Source organism: Neolamprologus multifasciatus, chromosome 14, assembly GCF_963576455.1.
Source record: "Neolamprologus multifasciatus chromosome 14, fNeoMul1.2, whole genome shotgun sequence".
Classification (NCBI taxonomy): domain Eukaryota; kingdom Metazoa; phylum Chordata; class Actinopteri; order Cichliformes; family Cichlidae; genus Neolamprologus; species Neolamprologus multifasciatus.
In genome coordinates, this window is record NC_140452.1 from 1,046,934 (window position 1) to 1,066,985 (window position 20,052).

At 44.1% G+C, this 20,052-nt stretch overlaps 1 protein-coding gene, 3 non-coding genes and 4 pseudogenes across 4 annotated transcripts; 3 read left to right on the forward strand and 5 right to left on the reverse strand.

The window, feature by feature from the left end:
* The first annotated feature begins 1,339 nt into the window (after window positions 1-1,339).
* On the forward strand, window positions 1,340-4,800 carry LOC146502857 (uncharacterized). The gene is made up of 4 exons (XM_085130931.1): window positions 1,340-1,856; window positions 1,995-2,246; window positions 2,823-2,912; window positions 3,085-4,800. Exons 1-4 carry the CDS (start codon window positions 1,727-1,729, stop codon window positions 3,342-3,344), a joined length of 732 nt encoding a protein of 243 aa, XP_084987057.1. The 5' UTR covers window positions 1,340-1,726; the 3' UTR covers window positions 3,345-4,800.
* Window positions 4,801-11,032: 6,232 nt separating this feature from the next.
* LOC146502858 (U5 spliceosomal RNA) lies at window positions 11,033-11,145 on the reverse strand. Its single transcript, XR_014868885.1, has one exon. It is a non-coding gene; the product is annotated as a U5 spliceosomal RNA (small nuclear RNA).
* A 278-nt stretch (window positions 11,146-11,423) lies between these two features.
* On the reverse strand, window positions 11,424-11,628 carry LOC146502859 (U2 spliceosomal RNA; annotated as a pseudogene).
* Window positions 11,629-16,389: 4,761 nt separating this feature from the next.
* On the reverse strand, window positions 16,390-16,514 carry LOC146502860 (U2 spliceosomal RNA; annotated as a pseudogene).
* Window positions 16,515-16,699: 185 nt separating this feature from the next.
* Window positions 16,700-16,812, reverse strand: LOC146502861 (U5 spliceosomal RNA). The gene has a single exon (XR_014868980.1). It is a non-coding gene; the product is annotated as a U5 spliceosomal RNA (small nuclear RNA).
* A 243-nt stretch (window positions 16,813-17,055) lies between these two features.
* On the reverse strand, window positions 17,056-17,196 carry LOC146502862 (U2 spliceosomal RNA; annotated as a pseudogene).
* A 91-nt stretch (window positions 17,197-17,287) lies between these two features.
* LOC146502863 (U5 spliceosomal RNA) lies at window positions 17,288-17,400 on the forward strand. Its single transcript, XR_014868978.1, has one exon. It is a non-coding gene; the product is annotated as a U5 spliceosomal RNA (small nuclear RNA).
* Window positions 17,401-17,587: 187 nt separating this feature from the next.
* Window positions 17,588-17,756, forward strand: LOC146502864 (U2 spliceosomal RNA; annotated as a pseudogene).
* The last annotated feature ends 2,296 nt before the right edge of the window (window positions 17,757-20,052 follow it).

Below are 20,052 nucleotides of genomic sequence, written 5' to 3' on the forward strand. Positions count from 1 at the left end.
TACATGAACCACCAAGTCATCATCCAATTTCACCTGTGATCTTGTATCACCATTACTCTCTGAGCTTTGTGTTGGTTCTTCTGTCACCTGATAAATAGGACATACATGACAATAAGAATAAAATGTGTAGCTGCTTTAGTGTTTCTGTCAGTTTGTGCAGATCTTGACTCATCAGTAATGTTTGTAGGCTGAGTGCATTTTTAAAACAATTTGTGCAAACTGCACTACAAGGTGGAATATTTGCAAAATCATGACTACTTGTGAAATTAAATGGTGGTTGCTCCTTATGTATGGACATTGCTTGTGGTGTACCCCAAGGCTCAGTTTTGGGCCCAAAATTCTTCAACTTAAACATTAACAACATCTGTAAAGTGTCCAAAGTATTAAAAATGGTTCTCTTTGCTGACGATACAAACATCTTCTGCTCTGGTGATGATCTGCAGAATTTATTGGAGGATATGACTAATGAAATAAGTAAAGTGAAGTACTGGCTTGATAAAAACAAATCATCATTAAATTTGAATAAAACTAAAATGATGTTATTTGGAAATAGTACTTTAAATACAATGCTAAGATTAAACTAAATGGTGTTGATATTGAAAGAGTCAGTGAAAATAAATTTCTGGGGGTAATAATAGATGAAAAACTGGAGTGTATTACACTATTAGTACATCTCAGAGACAACTTCTTTCTCAAGAAGTCACATGAAGAGTAACAGATTACATCTCTTACTGTGTCCTGCCAAACAACTGCTGTGGAAAGTCAGTTATTAGCAGTTTTTTAACTACACCCGTAAATGAACGTTTGACTGAATGCTGATAAGTGAATACTGAGAATTTAGGAGGAAATGTTTTCAAATTTTCCTGCAGAGAATCTGATTAAAATGTTTTTTGTGAGCAAGAATCAGTTTGATCAGTGACCTTTTTTCAGCCAGTAACCTTTAAGGTCACACATCCGCTGTAATATTATAATTTGCTGTTCTTTTTTTAATACACCTTTATGGAGAAGAAAAGCATCTGGATGTCCTGATGCCAGATGCTTTTCTTTCCAAGCTCCTTATGTAGCTGAGCTATAATGTACTGAGTGAGTCATAGTGAACTTTCTCAAATGTGCATTGTATAGATTTTATTTTTTTATTATTTAGATGGAATTTTTGTAATACTAAGGTTCCACATGTCACTGTTGTAGTGGGGCATCAGTGGGACACCGATAGTACATGTCGCATGTGTGGGGTTTCCCAGCCAGAACTGCATGGACTCCACACTGATAAGGCTCATTCTCCGTAGCTCCTCCCCCTTTACTAAATTATAAGTTTGGTGTATTTTGCGTTACTAAGTATTAGTTCTTACGGTGTGTTCACACCGAACGCGATGGACGCGAATAGAGCGTCAGGTTTACATGTAAAGTCAATGGAAAAGCGCGATGACGCGCGATTGCGGGTCCCGCGAAAATTCGGAAGCAGATTTGCGTCGCGAAAACGCCAAAACTCGTGAAACGCGCGTCAGTGTAGCGCGTCTGGCGCGTTTGACTCGCGAATAAAACCACGCGCGTGAGTTTTTGTGTTGCATTTTGTGCATACGCGCGTTTCGCGTCTACCGCTAGAGTTGGAAAAATCTGAACTCCAGCGTCAAATCGCGCCGCGACAACCAATCAGGGGCCTGGTGACGTGGCTCTGACCTAGGTCAAAGGGGCAGATCCAGCCAAAGCCCTTCATTCTTCATTCAGTATGGAGGAAAAGCTAATCAGTGCCGTGGCTAATCACCCGGAGCTATATGATGCTAGCTACTACTTTTACCGAGACAGGAATAAAAAGGACCTAGCTTGGAGACACATAAGTGAGGAGATCGGGCAACCTGGTAAGTTCATTCCTTCTTTTTAATTTTCAGACTGACCCGATGAACCCGCGCAAAAGCTAGCAAGCCCGCCTACTGTCCCGCTATTTTCCCACTGATGTACAAATACCTTTCCGCTAACAAGATAATGCGTTTATTCAGAGGACATCTGCAGGAGAAAGTGGAAGAGCCTCAGGGACACTTATAATAAGGAGAAGAAGGCAGAGAAGGAGAAGAGGAGTGGGTCTGCAGCAGGATCGGGGAGAAAATGGAAGTTCTTCGCGGTCATGGGGTTTCTGGACCCCTTCCTCACCCCGCGGGAGACTAGCGGTAATATGGTGCGGACCGTGGAGAACTTCTCCCCCGAGGACCAGGGACAGCCCGGAGAGGCAGCAGGGGAGTGTCAGTCAGAAGGTATGTTTACATTGAGTTAATGTAGGCAGTTAATTTATGCGTGTTGTCATACAGGAACATATTTTGTTTATTAATAAACAGTATACAGTAGTCCCGCTGTTCATCCGTCACTGCCTCGCCTTTTCGCAGATTTTTTTTATTGCACCGTACAGCTTTCAACGATGCGCATTGCATTCTGCAGCCCAAATGACAAATCTCCTCCGTGTCGTGTCTCCTGCGCTTGCCAAACTTATCATGTTTGGTTTTGATAACCATCACGTCCAATAGAAAAAAACAGCACAAAAACACTCATAACTATGAGCCTCATTCGGAAATACACACCTGCACCGGGAGCAAAAAAGGCGCACAAAAGTGGCGCCGCAGACGGAGAAAAAGCGCGGCATAATACTTTTACGTTTTAAAATCGACAAAGGTTTTCACTTTGAGAATCAACTTGTGAGACCTGTGACTACTGTTCATGTGCTGCAATAAATGAGAGACCACTGTATATAATAATAAGTATATAAGTATATAATAATATAATATTCTCTATGACTATTGTCTTCAACCTGTTAACATTTAATATTGTCTTCATAGAGTCAAGTAATCATGCAGCAGAGTCCTCCCCCGTCTCTTCTCCTGGCTCCCCAGTCCCTGGTCCCTCAGCTCCTGCTGCTGCACCCACAGGTATGAACATCAAGCACTGACAGCTTTTTACTTGCTTGAATTCCCTTGTGATCACCTTTACTAAATATCTACAACCAATCTGTTTATATCATGTTTTTTTTTCAATTTTGAAAATGAAAATCTAGTAGCAGCCTTCTCATTACTTTGTGTTGTTTTGTGCTGTGTTTTACAGGCCCACAGAGGAGGACAGCTCGAAGGCGGGCGAGGGACGGGTCCCAGGACGGTCCATCGGCGGTGGAGCTGGCCATCCTGGAGTCCCTAAAGAGGCCACGCCCGTCTCCAACTGAACATTTCCTCCTCGGCCTTGTTCCTGCTCTGGAGAGCATGCCGCCTCAGACACGAGAATTCGTGAAATTTCAAATTTATAAATTAGTTTTTGAAAACAGCACAGCTGTGTTAAATTTGGAAACATTGGACCCTAATGATCAGTAGTTTTCTGATGAGGCAGCAGCTCTCCAGGGCAGAAACAATGTTCTTATTTTTCTCCTCCTTCTCCCTGAGGCTCTTCCACTCCAAGCTGGGTCCTTTTTATTCCTGTCTCTCTGTAAATAGTTACATTTCATATATTTATGATAAATGTTTTTGTTAATGAATTTATATTTTTTCAAATAAACATTTATAATGACAAAATGTCTCTGTTCTACTACACAGCAAATATTGGCACCCGACTTGACACAAGTAGAATTTATTTCATATTATACTAATGACAAAACATACTAATACAGTGGGATGCAAAAGTTTGGGCAACATTGTGAAAAGTAATTATTTTCTTGTACAAATCATTGGTTGTCACAATAAAAATAGTCAGTTAAATATATCATATAGGAGACACACACAGTGATATTTGAGAAGTGAAATGCAGTTTACAGAAAGTGCAATAACTGTTTAAATCAAGCAGGTGCATAAATTGGCGACACAAAAAAAGAGAAATGAAATAAATATTTAGTGTATATGAATGTGTGTGTCTCCTATATGATATATTTAACTGACATTTTTCATTGTAACAGCGATTCATACAGGAAAATAATGACTATTAATAAGGTTGCCCAAACTTTTGCACCACACTGTATATAGGAACATAGTGAAGACAAGTTACTTAAGAGAGTAAAAAGAGGTTAGTTTATTTTGGAGTAGAGCTCCATTTATTAAGAAAAAATTAAAAGGACAGGAACACTCTTTAGAGGTTTGTGGGTGGCTCTTAAAAGAGCCGTTGTGGGGAAGTCACTCGGACTTCAAACAGGCTACTCCTTTGGTTGCCAAGACACAGCTCCCTCCACCGAGAAGTGAGCCATGAATTTCTCCCTCACCAGGACAGCCTCTCTGGAGGAGTTGTTTGCTGGCAAGGAACCTGGACAAAATTGTTTAAAATGAGTATTATGTGTACTGCAGTTACAAAATACATTATTGAAATTCCAAAATTACAAATTGCAAAACATAAATCTTACATAAAACCTTTTGTAATTATAAGGATAATTACATGATATATATTAGATATAATCTAAAACAGTCTGCGGTGATTATATACAAATATTCAACTATCCCAGAATTAAACCAGGTCTAAATAAAAAGGAGTGAGTATCACTACAAAGGTTAACTCAGTGGTCCTAATGCTACAGTTTGATATCAGCAAACACCGAGCGCATACATTGATATGACACCACAGCCATGCTATCATTGCAAACACTGATAACAGCATAAATCGAATTAAATCGGGACTTGATGAGACCTTCTGAGTATCACTAGAAATATTATAAACAGTCGTCTCCGTACCACAGTTTGCTTTCAGTAAAAACCGAGCATTCACTGTTAGCATAGCACATCCACGTTAGCAGTGTATAAATGGATGGTTTAGCATATATTAGCACAGGTATCAATAAAGGACTACCGTATTAAATACTTTTACTGCAGGTGGGATTGAGCGCCTGTAGTTGGTGTCTAGGCGGGCGATTCTGGGACCGAGCGGGAAAGCAGGTCCTCAAACTGGCCGAGTGAAAGACGGTGATATCGCTGAAATCGGCCGTCATCCAGGCACAGCTCCTGGAGCAAATGGTGAAACTCACCAAACTGCTCATGCCTCTGGAGGACCTGATGGACCCAGGTACGGCGAGGGCGTCTTTTACGCCGCTGCTCTGCTCTCCACAGTACATAGAGAAGGGAGACTCTCTCTTCAAGCGCTAACTCGACAGCTGCCATCTTGCAAAGATACCGGTCTGGCACAACTTCCTCCCACATCCCTCCCACATTTCCGGTTCACGCGCGTCAAAATATCATATTTTGAAGCGCGATGGATTTTTCTTGGACACGCGTTGAGACGCGAATGTGCACACGTCAAATTAGGGGCGTTTGGGGCGTTTTTGTTCGCGTCCATCGCGTTCGGTGTGAACACACCGTTAGGGCTAAATGCCCCCAAAGTGCTGATGCAGGGATCAAGAGTATGGAGGGTCAGGAGTGACAAAATGGATTAATTCATACACATTAATAATGAATTAAATGTGGCAGTAATTAATTAAATGCCCATTCATGTCATTTAAAACACTTAATAAATTATTTATTTATATTGAAACACTTAATTAATTATTTGATGATGTATTTATTTAATTCATTTAGGCACTCCTGACCCTGCAGCTGTGTTCTTCATTTATTTTTATCCGTCAGCATCACCCATCAAATTCAGGGGGCGGGGTTAACGCTGTTTGAGTCAAAACCATTGCTTTGGGCTGGTGGCCATTCCTTCAGTGGGCGTTTCTCAACAACAACAACTATGAACATGTAGAAAATAACTGAACTGTGCTTTGAAGTTTGTGTGTCACCAAATACACTTTTAATATTTTTTTAGCCGAGGATGTAGCGTTTTTTTAAGATAGAGCCTCTTTGCAGAAGTGCTGATTTTGTGGATTTCCTGGATGTCTGTCTCACAGCAAAGCGTGTGATAGAGCCGGTACACAACTGTCATAACCCCAGCTGACGGTACACCGGCTTCATTCATTATATCTACTCGTTTCAGTCGCCATTTCTGAATTATAGCTAATATTAAAAAGGAGGAGAGAGATTAAATAAATCAGATTAACACCTGATCTTTGTGTTTTCTGTTCAATAATCAGTGTGACCTGTGTATACACGTGTAAACTTCATTAAAAGAGATAATATTGGTGTTCCCGCCATATAGTAACTCTCAGGTTTAACTGTACCAGGCTTGTTCGACACTGTTAAACCTATACAGACTTCACGATGTTCGACTAATATTTTCATTGTGGACATTAATCATGAGGCTAAACAGGCAGTCCAGCTGCTGTCTCAGAGTCCTGTACACCATGGAGCAAAGTCAGCATATCCAGGATATCTTTCCGTTAGTTGAGTTAAACCAGCAGCGCAGTTACATGAAAGTGTTGGCAGCATCAAACTAATCTAATTCACATGTCGATATTCTTTTACAGAAAATAATCCTTATTACTGCCAACTGGACTGGTGTCCAACACCAGTGTCCAGCAGCCATCACCAGTGTGTGAATGGGTGGATGACTGAATGTGTAAAGCGCTTTGGGGTCCTTAGGGACGAGTAAAGCGCTACACAAATACAGGCCATTTACTACTGATTTGAGAAGTGTGGATGCTCAGCAATCTGTTTTCATGTTAAAGTTGTTTTTTCTTTGACTTTATAATCTGATACTCTCTCTCTCACACACATGTTGGAAAGTGTTTTGTACACTTTCCAACACGCAGTTCTTTATTATCTCTGAAAACATGTTTACTTCAGTGGTTTGATGTCCGTTTCCTCCCACATATCCTCCACATCTGTCCATCAATCGTTTCTCTGCAACAAATGACCTTAATTTTGTGTAGATTTGGTATAAATTCCTACACATACTAAAAAACATTTGAACATTTTAGCCTTTTTCCTGAAAGGGTAAAAAGCATGTAAGCAGCATGCTGAGGTCAAGACTCTTGTAAAAGAGATTTTATCTCTAGAGTCATAATTTTCTGGTTCAGTGAAAGTTAAACAGTTATACATACATATATATATATATATATATCTTATATATATGCGGTTGTGAAGTGGCTGTTTGGTCTCTCCAATGACCAAACAGCCACTTCACAAGCACATGGCACAACATAGAAGAGCCACCTCCACAGGACAAGACTCAGCAGTCCATCTGCATCTTAAGGTCAAAGGTCACTCTTTTGAGGATGCCAATGTTCACATTTTGGACAGAGAGGACAGATTGTTTGAAAGAGGAGTGAAAGAAGCATCTATGTCCACTGTGAGCGACCATCTTTGAACAGAGGCGGTGGTTTACGACACCAACTCTCTGCCATCTATAATCCAGTTTTGAGTTCCCTCCCCAGACGCCTTAACGCCCACTCACATCCTGGGCCATCTGACCTCAGGAAATCACATGATAAGGTGGGGCCAGGTTTCACAACGAGATCACCCGAAACCCTGGCTGATTGGGACCCACACCCAGTTTCACACCTTGGCTCAGGTTAGAGGATCATCAGGGGGTCCTTTTGTCCCTCTGTGGGGGGAAACTCCCACTAGGTTTAAATCTGGGACTCTCCACCATTTGACCTTAGAACTGAAGAAGCTTCTCGGATGAAGGTGAAACGTCTTCAAGCAACTTAAAGAAGTCCAGACGCTTTTCTTTGCAAGCTCCTTTGACTATGATGACCTGGAGGACTGAGAACCTTCACAGACAAACTTTGTTGTTGTTTCTCTGGACTCAATTTCAGCCTCAGGAGCATCTCTCAGAAGAAAACCGTTTAGCAAATAATAAGATAAAAAGATTGTTGAACCAGGTGGTATTCTCTGGAGTTTAAGACCAAACTCAAACACTGAATTGACATTAGACTGGAATTCATAAGATGGATAGAAATGCTGCTGAAGCTAAATGATTCATTCATGTGTGTATGTGTGTGTATATATATATATATATATATATATATATATATATACACACACACACACACACACTCACACACACACACACACACACACACATTCCAGTGGAATCTAAGAATGGTGACTGCCGCTGGCCCTCTCTCCTTTCTTAGTTGGCACCAGAATGAAGAGGCAGACAGGGCGGCGACGATCCTGTTGGTTTCTGCACCGTTTGGACTTTTATGGGACTTAATCTTCATGGCTGAGGCCATTGCATTTTGGCTGTATAGTTTTAATTACTTTTAATGTTTTTAACTTCATGTTCCTGCCTGGCCAGAGTATTTTAGCGCTTTCTTTAAAAATAAATTATAGTTTTAGCAACTTGTGTTTATATTTACTACTTCCCTTGGCTGCTCCACTGCTCTTCCCGTCAGAAGGGTTTCCCTTCTGTGTTAAACTTACCACCTGTGAATCCACCTATGACATAGATACTTTAGGTTCAGTGAATGCTTAAATTGCACTGATTAGAATATACTGGACATTCAAAGCTAAGATTCAGCGCACTGTGTTACAGGCTGGGATTTGATGAATTCTTCATATATACAGCCTTTGATCATCATTTATGTCCAGCTGAGAATGAATCTGTGCACTCACATATTAAATGAACTGAAATCAGTAGTGTGATCTCCAGTCTTGATATAAGGAATGAGAGAACTGACAGCTGTTATTTTAATCAGCCTGTCTCAGTTGTTTTAACTCTAAGTATCACAAAGTAATGTGGTAACATCTGGACTGACGAGTTTACTGCCAGCATTTTAATCGCTAGTTTAAAGGCTGTAGGCTGCAGCCGTTGCTCTAACACTGTATAAATGTAACAGGCCTCAGTGCTGGTTCTACTAGTCTGAGCTGCTTCCAGCTTTATTTGTGAAGAGCACAGCAGCTTACAAAACACGTAGCTAGCTCGTACAGCTGCGACGTAAAACCTTCATGAACTAAGATGACCTTGAAATAATGGGGCTATGTGCGGTGATGCTAACGTTAGCCATGTTAGCACGTTACCTTCACAGGTGGTCAGACTGTGAAAACAGGCACTCAGTCAGAGGTTGGGCTCTCCGTTTCGCTGCAGGGTCCCTTCATTCTTCACATATCCGTGTCGAGCCGAGTGTAAATCCCGAGGCTTAACGGCCTTTGTACAAGCACACACGCTTCTTAGCAGGGCGAAGCTACGAGCTAGAAAAATCCAGGAAGACAGCCTGTGTCTGTCCAACCAATCAGAGAGCTCCTTACATCCCACAGTGTGGCTAATTTGAATAGCCGCGAGGAAGTTGTTAATCGAAGAGCTAATCCAGCAGCTAATCCCAGAGCGAACAGGAAAGGGAAATGGATTTTGAAATGAGTTTATTAAATTGGAATTCAAAAATAAATTTACAAATGCAGAATTTATTCTACAATTCATTATTTAAGCACAGAATTCTTTATTTCGATGCGCGTGGCTCTCGCGGTCCTTCATAGAAAAATGAGTCCAGTATTATAGAATGAAACCAAAAACACCCGCCGCTGCCTTTTGACGGTGCAAAACGTTTCGTCGATATTTTTGTGTTTGTTGGGGAGAAGACTTACAAACATACTGTACAGCACTTCAGAGTCACACTGCTAGTGATCAAAGATTGATGTAAAATTGACAAGCTGAACACATTTTGTACTGTACAGGAGACACGGCACCAGATTGATTTGACAATGGTCTACAGCCAATCAGGATACAGAACACAATGCGTTGTTCCCCCCCCCCCAAAAAAAAACCATGCAAAATTGCACACAAAAGAATCAGCGAAAGGTAAACCGCATTATAGCGAACAACAGATGGTGCGACAGCACAAACATCTCCCCACTCACACGCTCTTGCTCGCCCAATCTAGAACTTTTGATCGTTAAATGTCGCCCTTTCTATCTCCCTCGGGAATTCACTGCGGTACATCAAACATGCAAACATCATTGCCTGCACTGTTTACATTCCGCCACACGCGGACTCGGACACTGCCTTATGTGAGCTACATGAGGCTCTCACACATCAACAAACACTTCACCAAGATGCCGCACTCATTGTTATGAGAGATTTTAACAGAGTGAATCTCAAACGGACATTTCACAACCTTCACCAGCACATCAACTGCCCCACCTGGGGCACTAGGACATTAGATCACTGCTATACCCTGTTCAAGAACTGTTACAAGGCTCAACCCCTGCCGGCATTTGGGAAATCGGACCATGCCGCCATCTTCCTCATGCCTGCTTACAAACAAAGGCTAAAGCAGCAACCACCAATCAGGAGGGAGGTCGCTCGCTGGACGGACCAATCAGTGGCCACGCTGCAGGACGCACTAGATGACACAGACTGGGACATGTTTCGGCGCAGCTCTGATGACATCAACATGTTTACGGAAGCGGTTGTGGGATTTATCGGGAAACTAGCGGACGACACAGCAGAAAGAACTATCATCCGAACGTTTCCCAACCAGAAGCCGTGGGTGGAAAAAAACATCCGCGACGCTCTGAGATCACGCACCGCTGCCTACAATGAAGGGCTCGTCTCCGGTAATATGGACCTATACAAGGCTGCGTCCTACAACGTGCGCAGCGCGGTCAGAAAGGCAAAGCGGAGCTACGGGGAAAAACTAGAGTCACAGCTACGACAGTGCGACTCTAGGAGCCTGTGGAGAGAACTGCGGACTATAACGGACTATAAACGACCAGCTTCTTCAATGATGAATGCCGATGCTTCACTGGCTGATGAGCTGAACACGTTTTATGCTCGCTTCGATGCCGCAGCAATTAAAACAACAAACGGCTGCACGCGCTCGGACTGCACCAGTGAAGAAAATGCATTCATCATCACAGAGCAGTGAGGAACACCTTCAGGAGGGTGAACACCAGGAAGGCAGCAGGACCAGATGCAATCCCTGGCCGGGTCCTGAGAGCCTGCGCTGACCAGCTGTTCACGGAGATCTTCAACCTCTCCCTGGCCCAAGCTGTGGTTCCCACGTGCTTCAAACAGTCCATTATAGTTCCTGTTCCAAAGAAAAAACAGCCCGCTTGCCACAATGACTACCGTCCAGTAGCACTGACTTCAATTGTGATGAAGTGTTTTGAAAGACTGATGAGAGATCACATCACTTCTTCACTTCCTGCATACTGTAACCAATTGAAAATTTCTTTATTCTTTTTTTCATTTCAACGAGGAGTGGGCCCAGCCAGACGGCAGACCCTGCCAAAAATAGGTGCAACTCCTTAGCCTCACTCTCCACGGAAGTCTTTAGTAAAAGGCGAAAGACTTGTACGTTTTGAAGAGAAGCCAGAGTGTGTGTTTCTTTGGCCTCGCAGGAAGCCGCAGTGACTCCTCGTCCCGGCTTCCGGCGTCACGGTAGACCCTGTTTGCTTGGCTGAAGGGGCAGATCTCAGGCCCCGCCTGCTCTGCTCCAGAGTTCGACTTTGACAGGAGAGGGGTGACTGGAGAGGAGCACGTTCGCGGCTTCAGGCTGCTTTCTGGCTGCTTTCTGGCTCTTGGCTTGACAGACCTTACTTTGTTTGGCTTGGCAGACCTTACTTTGTTTGGCTTTCTTGCTTTTGCACAAAGTCAGCAAAGGGGGCACCGTTCCCGGAGGCGCTGCAATACCGGGTCAATGTGTGGAGCGAACGGAGCGAGCCCCTTATTCGGCTCCCTGTTCTAAAAATGCGTTTAATACGTTGCCCCCGAACCGGGGGCGTATCAGATATTAAACTGATAAGAACAGATTTTTTTATTTTTTTTTTTAATTTATTTCATACAATTCATTAAAAAAGTGAAAACAACACCAGAAACATATTAGTAATAATAGAATACAAGAAAAATAAAGAAATAAAAAAAAATATAAAACAGGCACCAAACGGCGCCGCATCTTACCACTACATGGGCCCGTACTCTACAATATTCTTCTCAAACCCAAAACGTCCGTTCTAGAACGACAGAACTCTATCGGAAACACAAAAATCAAACTATCCTCCTAGTTTGAATCTCTTAAGCCTTCCTGAAACTGGGAGGTGTTTGGAAGACATGTTTCCACCTATCCTTAATCGTGTCCCAGCCCCATTTAGTTTTCTCTAAAAGACAAGTCTTCTCTATTTCTTTTACTATTATTCTACGTGTAGTTCTAGCTGTCCATTTGTAAGACCCCAGGATGTACCCCTGTCGAGCCTTCCACAAAAATAGTTTTGTCAGGGCCATTAACAAGGGGATCTTTCCGCTGGCCTCGTTTCTTTTTTCCTTCCCTATAAGGAACATTAGCTCATCATATTGGATGCCATTTAAACACTCATATTGCACTTGCATTTCTCTCCACACTTCTTGCGCAAAACCACATCCCCACATTACATGTTCTATTGTTTCTTCTTCTCCTTGACAAGTAGTCCTTGGACAGTTTTTGTTGTCGCTTAATCTATGAGCATACATTATCGATCTCACAGGGATTTTCCTGTGTAGCAGCAACCAGTTCAAATCTTTACACCCATTGCTCAAGTCTTTTCCTTGTGCTTGTTTCCATGTAGCCTCTTTCACCCACACACACTGTGTGTGGGTTTTTCCCACCAGGGTCCTATACAAGGTCTTATGATTCAGAGCAAGGTCCTTATCCTTACATTCTAAATGCTTCTCCCGCCACTTGATCAGCTTTGCATAATACACCGGTCTGCTTTCTGCTCTGGGCGCACTATTGTCCCACTTGGTCAGTTGTCTCAATGGGCCTGATAGCCAAAAGCGAATTAAAAGTTGGCATTTGTGTGTATAAGGCTTGTTCAGTATGTTACAAATGTTACAGTAATATAATACATCCAATTTTAAAGGGATGCATGGAACATCTCTCCCTCCTTTTAGTATCGGCTGGTACATCATAGTTCTTTTCACATATTCGTACCCACCCCAAATAAACTTGAACACTTCCCGTGTTAGTTCTTTCCTAAACATTTGTGGTAATGGGAAAACATATGCCAAATGAAGTAGGGCAGGCAGAATATCGGCTTTCACAACCAGGACTCTGCCGGTTATGGAGAGTCTTCTTTTCTTCCACATCCCCAATTTCCTCCTCACTTTTGCCATTTTTGACTCCCAATTTCGTTCTGCGTCTCCCCCAGGATTCCCGAAATTAATGCCTAAGACCCGCATGGGGCTTTCACAGAGGGAAAGCCCACAAAGCCTCTCCCTTCTGCCTGCCCACCTTCCCAGAAATTTGTATTTAGTTTTTTCTTTGTTCACCCTTGACCCTGCCGCCCTTTCAAAGGTATGTATTAGCTGCATAGCTTCCCTCACGCTCCCATCATCCCCCAAATAAAGGGTGATGTCATCAGCATACTGGGAGATTTTTAACACTTCTCCCCCTGGTAAGGCTATTCCTCTAATTTCTCGGTTTCCCCTTATCGCGCATGCTAAAGGTTCTACATAGATGACGTAAAGCAAGGCAGACAAGGGACAACCTTGTCTAAGTCCTCTTTGCTGATACACCTCATCTGTCAGAAAGCCATTTACTTTCACCTTGCCACAAATGTCAACATACATCATTTTTATCCAGCTCAGAAATGTTTCCCCTATATTGAAAGTCGTCATCACCCTCCATAGAAAATCATAATTGACTCTGTCAAAGGCTTTTTCTTGGTCAATTGTTACACATATGGAGTCTAAATTCCTGTCCTCTATATACGAGAGCACATCCCTGTGCAAATGCAAGTTCCAAGCAATCTGTCTACCCTTTACTCCACAGGTCTGGTCCTCATTTTTAATAAACGGCATAGCCTGGGCCAAGCGTAACGCTAAAGCTCTGCTCAGAATTTTATAATCCACACAGACCATGGACAAAGGTCTATAATTGGAAAGCATTGCCGGTGAGCCTTTCTTAAACAATAAACTAATCACCCCCGTCCTCATGCTTTTCGACATATAGCCCTTTTCACACATTTCATTAAATACTTCTAGCAAATGGTCTCCGATGAGATCCCAGAAGGTGACATAAAACTCTTTCGAAAGACCATCTATTCCGGGTACTTTGTTATTTTTCATTGTCTTCAAGGCATCGTATAGTTCATTCTTATTTATGCATCTATCCATTGATTGTTTTTCTTCTTCAGATAGCCTTTCCCCTAACCCCCTCAAAAAGGTCCCCTGCGCATCTGTATCCAACTCTTCCTTTTCAAAAAGGCGCATATAGTACTCTTCTACTACTTTCCGTAAATCCTCAGAACCAGTCATTGTCTTCCCATCTATCTCCAATTCTTTTATTAGTCCACTTTCCTCCCTCCTTTTCATTTGGGCAAAAAAGTACGCTGAACACTTTTCTTGACCCTCATGCTCCTCCTGCATAAACTTAAACATCCTTGTCCTCGCTCTCTGTTGAAAAAAATCTTCTTGTTTTTTCAATAAAACATTCAATTTCTCACTTCTATCCCTATGTCTATTTCTGTTCCTATCCTCTTCCTCTTTTGCAATGTCCCTCTGTAAATCTTTAAAGACCTTCTTTGAGGCCTGTGCTCTCTGCATACTGTAACCAATTGAAAATTTCTTTATTCTTTTTTTCATTTCCTCCCACCAGCTCCCTCTATCCACATACAGACATTTCAGATCCACCCAATGTTGGAAGATCCCTCTGAAACTTGCCCTATATTCCTGTTCTAACAAGATGTCATTATTTAATTTCCAATATCCTTTTCCATATGCTGTCCCCTCTCATTCCACCTTCGCCCACACTATTTTGTGATCAGTAAAGGGCGCGTAAAGGGACCCCGTTTCGATTACCTTTTCTGTGTCTCCTACTAGTATATAGTCTAGCCTGTTTCTCGTTCCCCGACTATTTTCCCACGTATGGGTCGGACGGTTGCCTAAGAGCTTCCCCATGGAGTCTACTAACCTATACTTTGCCATGAGATTCCTAAGTGGAAGAGAACCATTGTTCTTATCTAAAGAGCAATTTAAGTCACCGCCCACATAAATTACATTACTTGTCATAAAGCAAATATCCAGGCTAGAAAAGAGTTCCCTACGGGCTCGTGGTTCTGCGTTTGCATATATATTTACCACCCGACATTTTATTCCAACCTTTTTAATATCCACCACCAAGACCCTACCCTGTATTGCGGAAAAGCTGTCCGTGATTTGAATACTTTTTTTCCCGCACAAAACTCCCACCCCTGAACCGTATACACTCCCCACACTCCATGCTGCTTCGCCTCCTACCCACTCCTTTGTGAAGAGCAGAGCGTCAGCCTCGTCTCTTAAGTGGGCTTCCTGGATTAAACATATATCAAAGTCACAAGTAATTAAAAATTCATACACAGCTCTCCTTTTCTTTACATCCCTCAGTCCTCTGACATTTAAAGTCATTATTTTCATCTTATCCATTTAATGGTAAGGGCTACTTCCCCAAACTTTCCTGAGAAAATAATGTTCGTATCAGAGAACTTTCAGCGTTACTTTCATTTTCACTCCCATCGTCGGAATCATTTTCACTTATCGTGGTGCTCAAAGGAGTGTGGGTACACTCCTTTTGAGTTCCTTTTGGAGCACGCCTTTCTCCCTCCACACCGAAAGGCGCAGTCTCCATTTTTTCCTCATTGCTATCTTCTGGCGGGGTGTCCGAAACCTGCCTTTTCCTTCTTTTCGCCTGCTTTCTTCCTGCTTTCCTAACCTCTCTCCAAGGTTGCTCGGTCATGTCCTCACTCGTAGCGAAGGATCCTTCCTTATTCCTGTCCTCTGTATCTAACAAAGGAACCTCTATCATTCTCTCAGAAACTTCTTCTTCCTCGTCAGCTTCATTTCTCTCACCTGCAGGAGTCTCCTGCATTAACAAAGGTGTTTCTAATTTGTCATGTCCAGTTTCCTTCTCTTGGCCCACCGGCCCCACCACTACTGCAGCGTATGACCTGGGCTTTGTGCAATCTCTTGCCATGTGCTCCTCTGACTCACATAAATGACATCTCTTTAGTACAGTGCAGTCTCTCGTGCTATGTCCCGTTTCATTGCAATTTCGGCACCTCACCTGATTGCAATGAGCGGCTTCATGGCCTTTGCCGCCACATCTTCTGCAAACCAGAGGTTGGCCCGCGTAGATGAGGAAGCCTCTGTCCGCCCCGATAGAAAAAACTGCCGGAGGATGTCGATAGCCTTCTTCACTATTCGGGTCTTCCTCCATTTTGACGCGGAATTGTCTTTTGCCGGTCCACAAGCCCAGACCATCTTTTATTATTCTTACTCCAGGTAAGACCTTTACGTGTCTTCCCAAAAAACATCTTATAGTCTCTTCTGAAACCCATGGGTTATACATGTGTACAGTTAGGATACTATAGTCACTTCTATATAAAGGGGTGACCATGTACCTTTTTAATTCTTCATTTGACGTCAGATGAGCTTTTCTCCTTGCTTCTTCCGCTGTGTCTTTCATAGTTAGCGTCACATCGTAGTACTTGTTGGTTATACTCTGGTGCAAGCAGTAGATCTCCTCGGGCTGAATCTGCAAAGCATCAAACAAAATCCTTCTCCCAAAAGCTAGTCGATCCTGGAAAGCCGCATCTTTGTCTTTTAGAGCGAATCTTAAGGTGTTCCTCGTGCCATCTCCTCTGTCAGTCTGCGTATAGCTGGCCGACCAGGTCGCCATTGTGCTTCTCAGATAAGAACAGATACTACACTTGATCTTAGCCAAAAGGCCGAGAAGCGATGGCCTCCTGCAGTTTCCTGGCTGAGCCGCCTTCTCGGGACACTTCTCGCTTGTGACGGTGCGCTCTTTCACTTGGCTCACAGGGAGGGCTCTGCTTCAAATCTCCGCCCACCCACAGTAGCTCAGAGGCCTGCGGAGCTCCCTGGAACTGCGCACTTTCTTCTTTTGAACAACGAGGAGAGGGCCCAGCCAGACGGCAGACCCTGCCAAAAATAGGTGACACTCCTTAGCCTCACTCTCCACGGAAATCTTTAGTAAAAGGTGAAAGACTTGTACGTTTTGAAGAGAAGCCAGAGTGTGTGTTTCTTTGGCCTCGCAGGAAGCCGCAGTGGCTCCTCGTCCCGGCTTCCGGCGTCACGGTAGGCCCTGTTTGCTTGGCTGAAGGGGCAGATCTCAGGCCCCGCCTGCTCTGCTCCAGAGTTCGACTTTGACAGGAGAGGGGTGACTGGAGAGGAGCACGTTCGCGGCTTCAGGCTGCTTTCTGGCTCTTGGCTTGGCAGACCTTACTTTGTTTGGCTTTCTTGCTTTTGCACAAAGTCAGCAAAGGGGGCACCGTTCGCGGAGGCGCTGCAATACCGGGTCGATGCGTGGAGCGACCGGAGCGAGCCCCTTATTCGGCTCCCTGTTCTAAAAATGCGTCGAAAAAAGTCGAACTCTGGAGCAGAGCAGGCGGGGCCTGAGATCTGCCCCTTCAGCCAAGCAAACGGGGCCTACCGTGACGCCAAAAGCCAGGACGAGGAGTCACTGCGGCTTCCTGCGAGGCCAAAGAAACACACACTGTGGCTTCTCTTCAAAACGTACAAGTCTTTCGCCTTTTACTAAAGACTTCCGTGGAGAGTGAGGCTAAGGAGTTGCACCTATTTCTTGCAGGGTCTGCCGTCTGGCTGGGCCCTCTCCTCGTTGTTCAAAAGAAGAAATAGAAGAAAGCGCGCAATTCCAGGGAGCTCCTCTGAGCTACTGTGGGTGGGCGGAGATTTGAAGCGGAGCCCTCCCTGTGAGCCAAGTGAAAGAGCGCACCGTCACAAGCGAGAAGTGTCCCGAGAAGGCGGCTCAGCCAGGAACCTGCAGGAGGCCATCGCTTCTCGGCCTTTTGGCTAAGATCAAGTGTAGTATCTGTTCTTATCAGTTTAATATCTGATATTCCCCTATTCGGGGGCAACGTATTAAATGCATTTTTAGAACAGGAAGCCGAATAAGGGGCTCGCTCCGGTATTGCAGCGCCTCCGGGAACGGTGCCCTCTTTGCTGACTTTGCAAAAGCAAGAAAGCCAAACAAAGTAAGGTCTGTATGTCTGTGAAGGTTCTCAGTCATCCAGGTCGTCGTAGTCAAAGGAGCTTGCAAAGAAAAGCGTCTGGACTTCTTTAAGTTACTTGAAGACGTTTCACCTTCATCCGAGAAGCTTCTTCAGTTCTAAGGTCAAATGGTGGAGAGTCCCAGATATAAACCTAGTGGGAGTTTCCCCCCACGGAGGGATAAAAGGACCCCCTGATGATCCTCTAATCGCCTGAGCCAAGGTGTGGAACTGGGTGTGGGTCCCAATCAGCCAGAGTTTCGGGTGAGTTTATTGTGAAACCTGGCCCCACCTTATCATGCGAATTCCTGAGGTCAGATGGCCCAGGATGTGAGTGGGCGTTAAGGCGTCTGGGAAGGGATCTCAAAACTGGATTATAGATGGCAGAGAGTTGGTGTTGTAAACCACCGCCTCTGTTCAAAGATGGTCGCTCACAGTGGACATAGATGGCTTCTTTCACTCCTCTTTCAAACCATCTGTCCTCTCTGTCCAAAATGTGGACATTGGCATCCTCGAAAGAGTGACCTTTGACCTTAAGATGCAGATGAACAGCTGAATCTTGTCCTGTGGAGGTGGCTCTTCTGTGTTGTGCCATGCGCTTGTGAAGTGGCTGTTTGGTCTCTCCAATGTAGAGGTCTGGGCATTCCTCGCTGCACTGTACAGCATACACCACATTGTTAAGTCTGTGTTTTGGCGTTTTGTCTTTCGGGTGAACCAGTTTTTGTCTGAGCGTGTTGCTGGGTCTGAAATGCACCGGGATGTCATGCTTGGAGAAAACCCTCCTGAGTTTTTCTGATACACCGGCTACATAGGGGATGACAATGTTGTTGCGTCTGTCCTTCTTATCCTCCCTCGCTGGTGTCTGATCTTCTTTTCTGTGCCTCTTTGCTGACTTTATAAACGCCCATTTAGGATAGCCGCACGTTTTGAGTGCTTCCTTTACATGTGTGTGTTCCTTCTTTTTCCCTTCAGGCTTAGAGGGAACATGTTCTGCCCGGTGGTGTAGGGTCCTAATTACTCCAAGTTTGTGTTCCTGAGGGTGATGGGAGTCAAACAGGAGGTACTGGTCCGTGTGTGTGGGCTTCCGGTAAACTTCGATGTTGAGGTTGCCATTCTCTTCAATGTGCACGGCGCAGTCCAGGAAAGGCAAACAGTCGTCCTTTGTGTCTTCCCTGGTGAACTTGATGTTTTTATCCATGGCGTTGATGTGTGCAGTGAAGGATTCCACTTCTTGTGTCTTGATTTTGACCCAGGTGTCGTCTACATATCTGTACCAGTGGCTGGGTACTCTTCCTTTGAAAGAGCCAAGAGCCTTCCTTTCCACTTCCTCCATGTAAAGGTTGGCTACAATAGGTGACACGGGGGAGCCCATGGCACAGCCATGTTTTTGTCTGTAATAGCCTTCGTTGTATTTGAAATATGTAGTGGTGAGGCAGAGGTCTAACAGTGTGCAAATCTGATCGGGTGTGAAGTTGGTCCTGTCCTCCAAGGAGATGTCTTCTTGTAGTCGTTTTCTGACAGTCTCCACGGCCTCCGTGGTGGGTATGCAAGTGAAGAGAGAGACTACATCAAAGGACACCATGGTTTCATCTGGATCCAGGGTAAGTTTCTGGACCTTGTCAGTGAAGTCGGTGGAGTTCTTGATGTGGTGTGGGGTGTTCCCCACGAGAGGAGCAAGGATGGTAGCAAGGTGTTTTGCAATGTTATAAGTGGCTGAGTTTATGCTACTGACTATGGGTCTGAGTGGGACAGCTTCCTTGTGGATTTTAGGAAGTCCGTAAATGCAGGGTATGGCATCCCCTGGGTAAAGGCGGTGATAAGTAAGGCGGTCAATGATTTTGTCCTTTTCCAAGTCTTGAAGGCAAGCTATAACTTTCTTTTTGTAGCTGCTTGTGGGGTCTCGCGTTAAGGCTTCGTAGGTATTGTTGTCACTGAGGAGAGTAGTGATCTTTGTATGGTAATCTGTAGTGTTTAGGACCACGGTGCATCTTCCCTTATCAGCTGGTAAAACAGTGATGTTGTGGTCTTTGCTCAGGGAAGCGACGGCCTTCTTTTCCTGTATTGTAAGGTTGGACGGAGGGACTTTGGCACCGGAGAGAGTGGCTGAGACTTTCATTGTGTTTAGTTTTGCTTCCCCTGTGGCATTGTGATTATTTGTGTCAGCTGTTTTTCCCCAGGTGTTTCCACTTCCCTCATTACCATCCTGTGTATTTAAGTCCTCTGTCTCTGTTCAGGGTCGTCTGTTTTC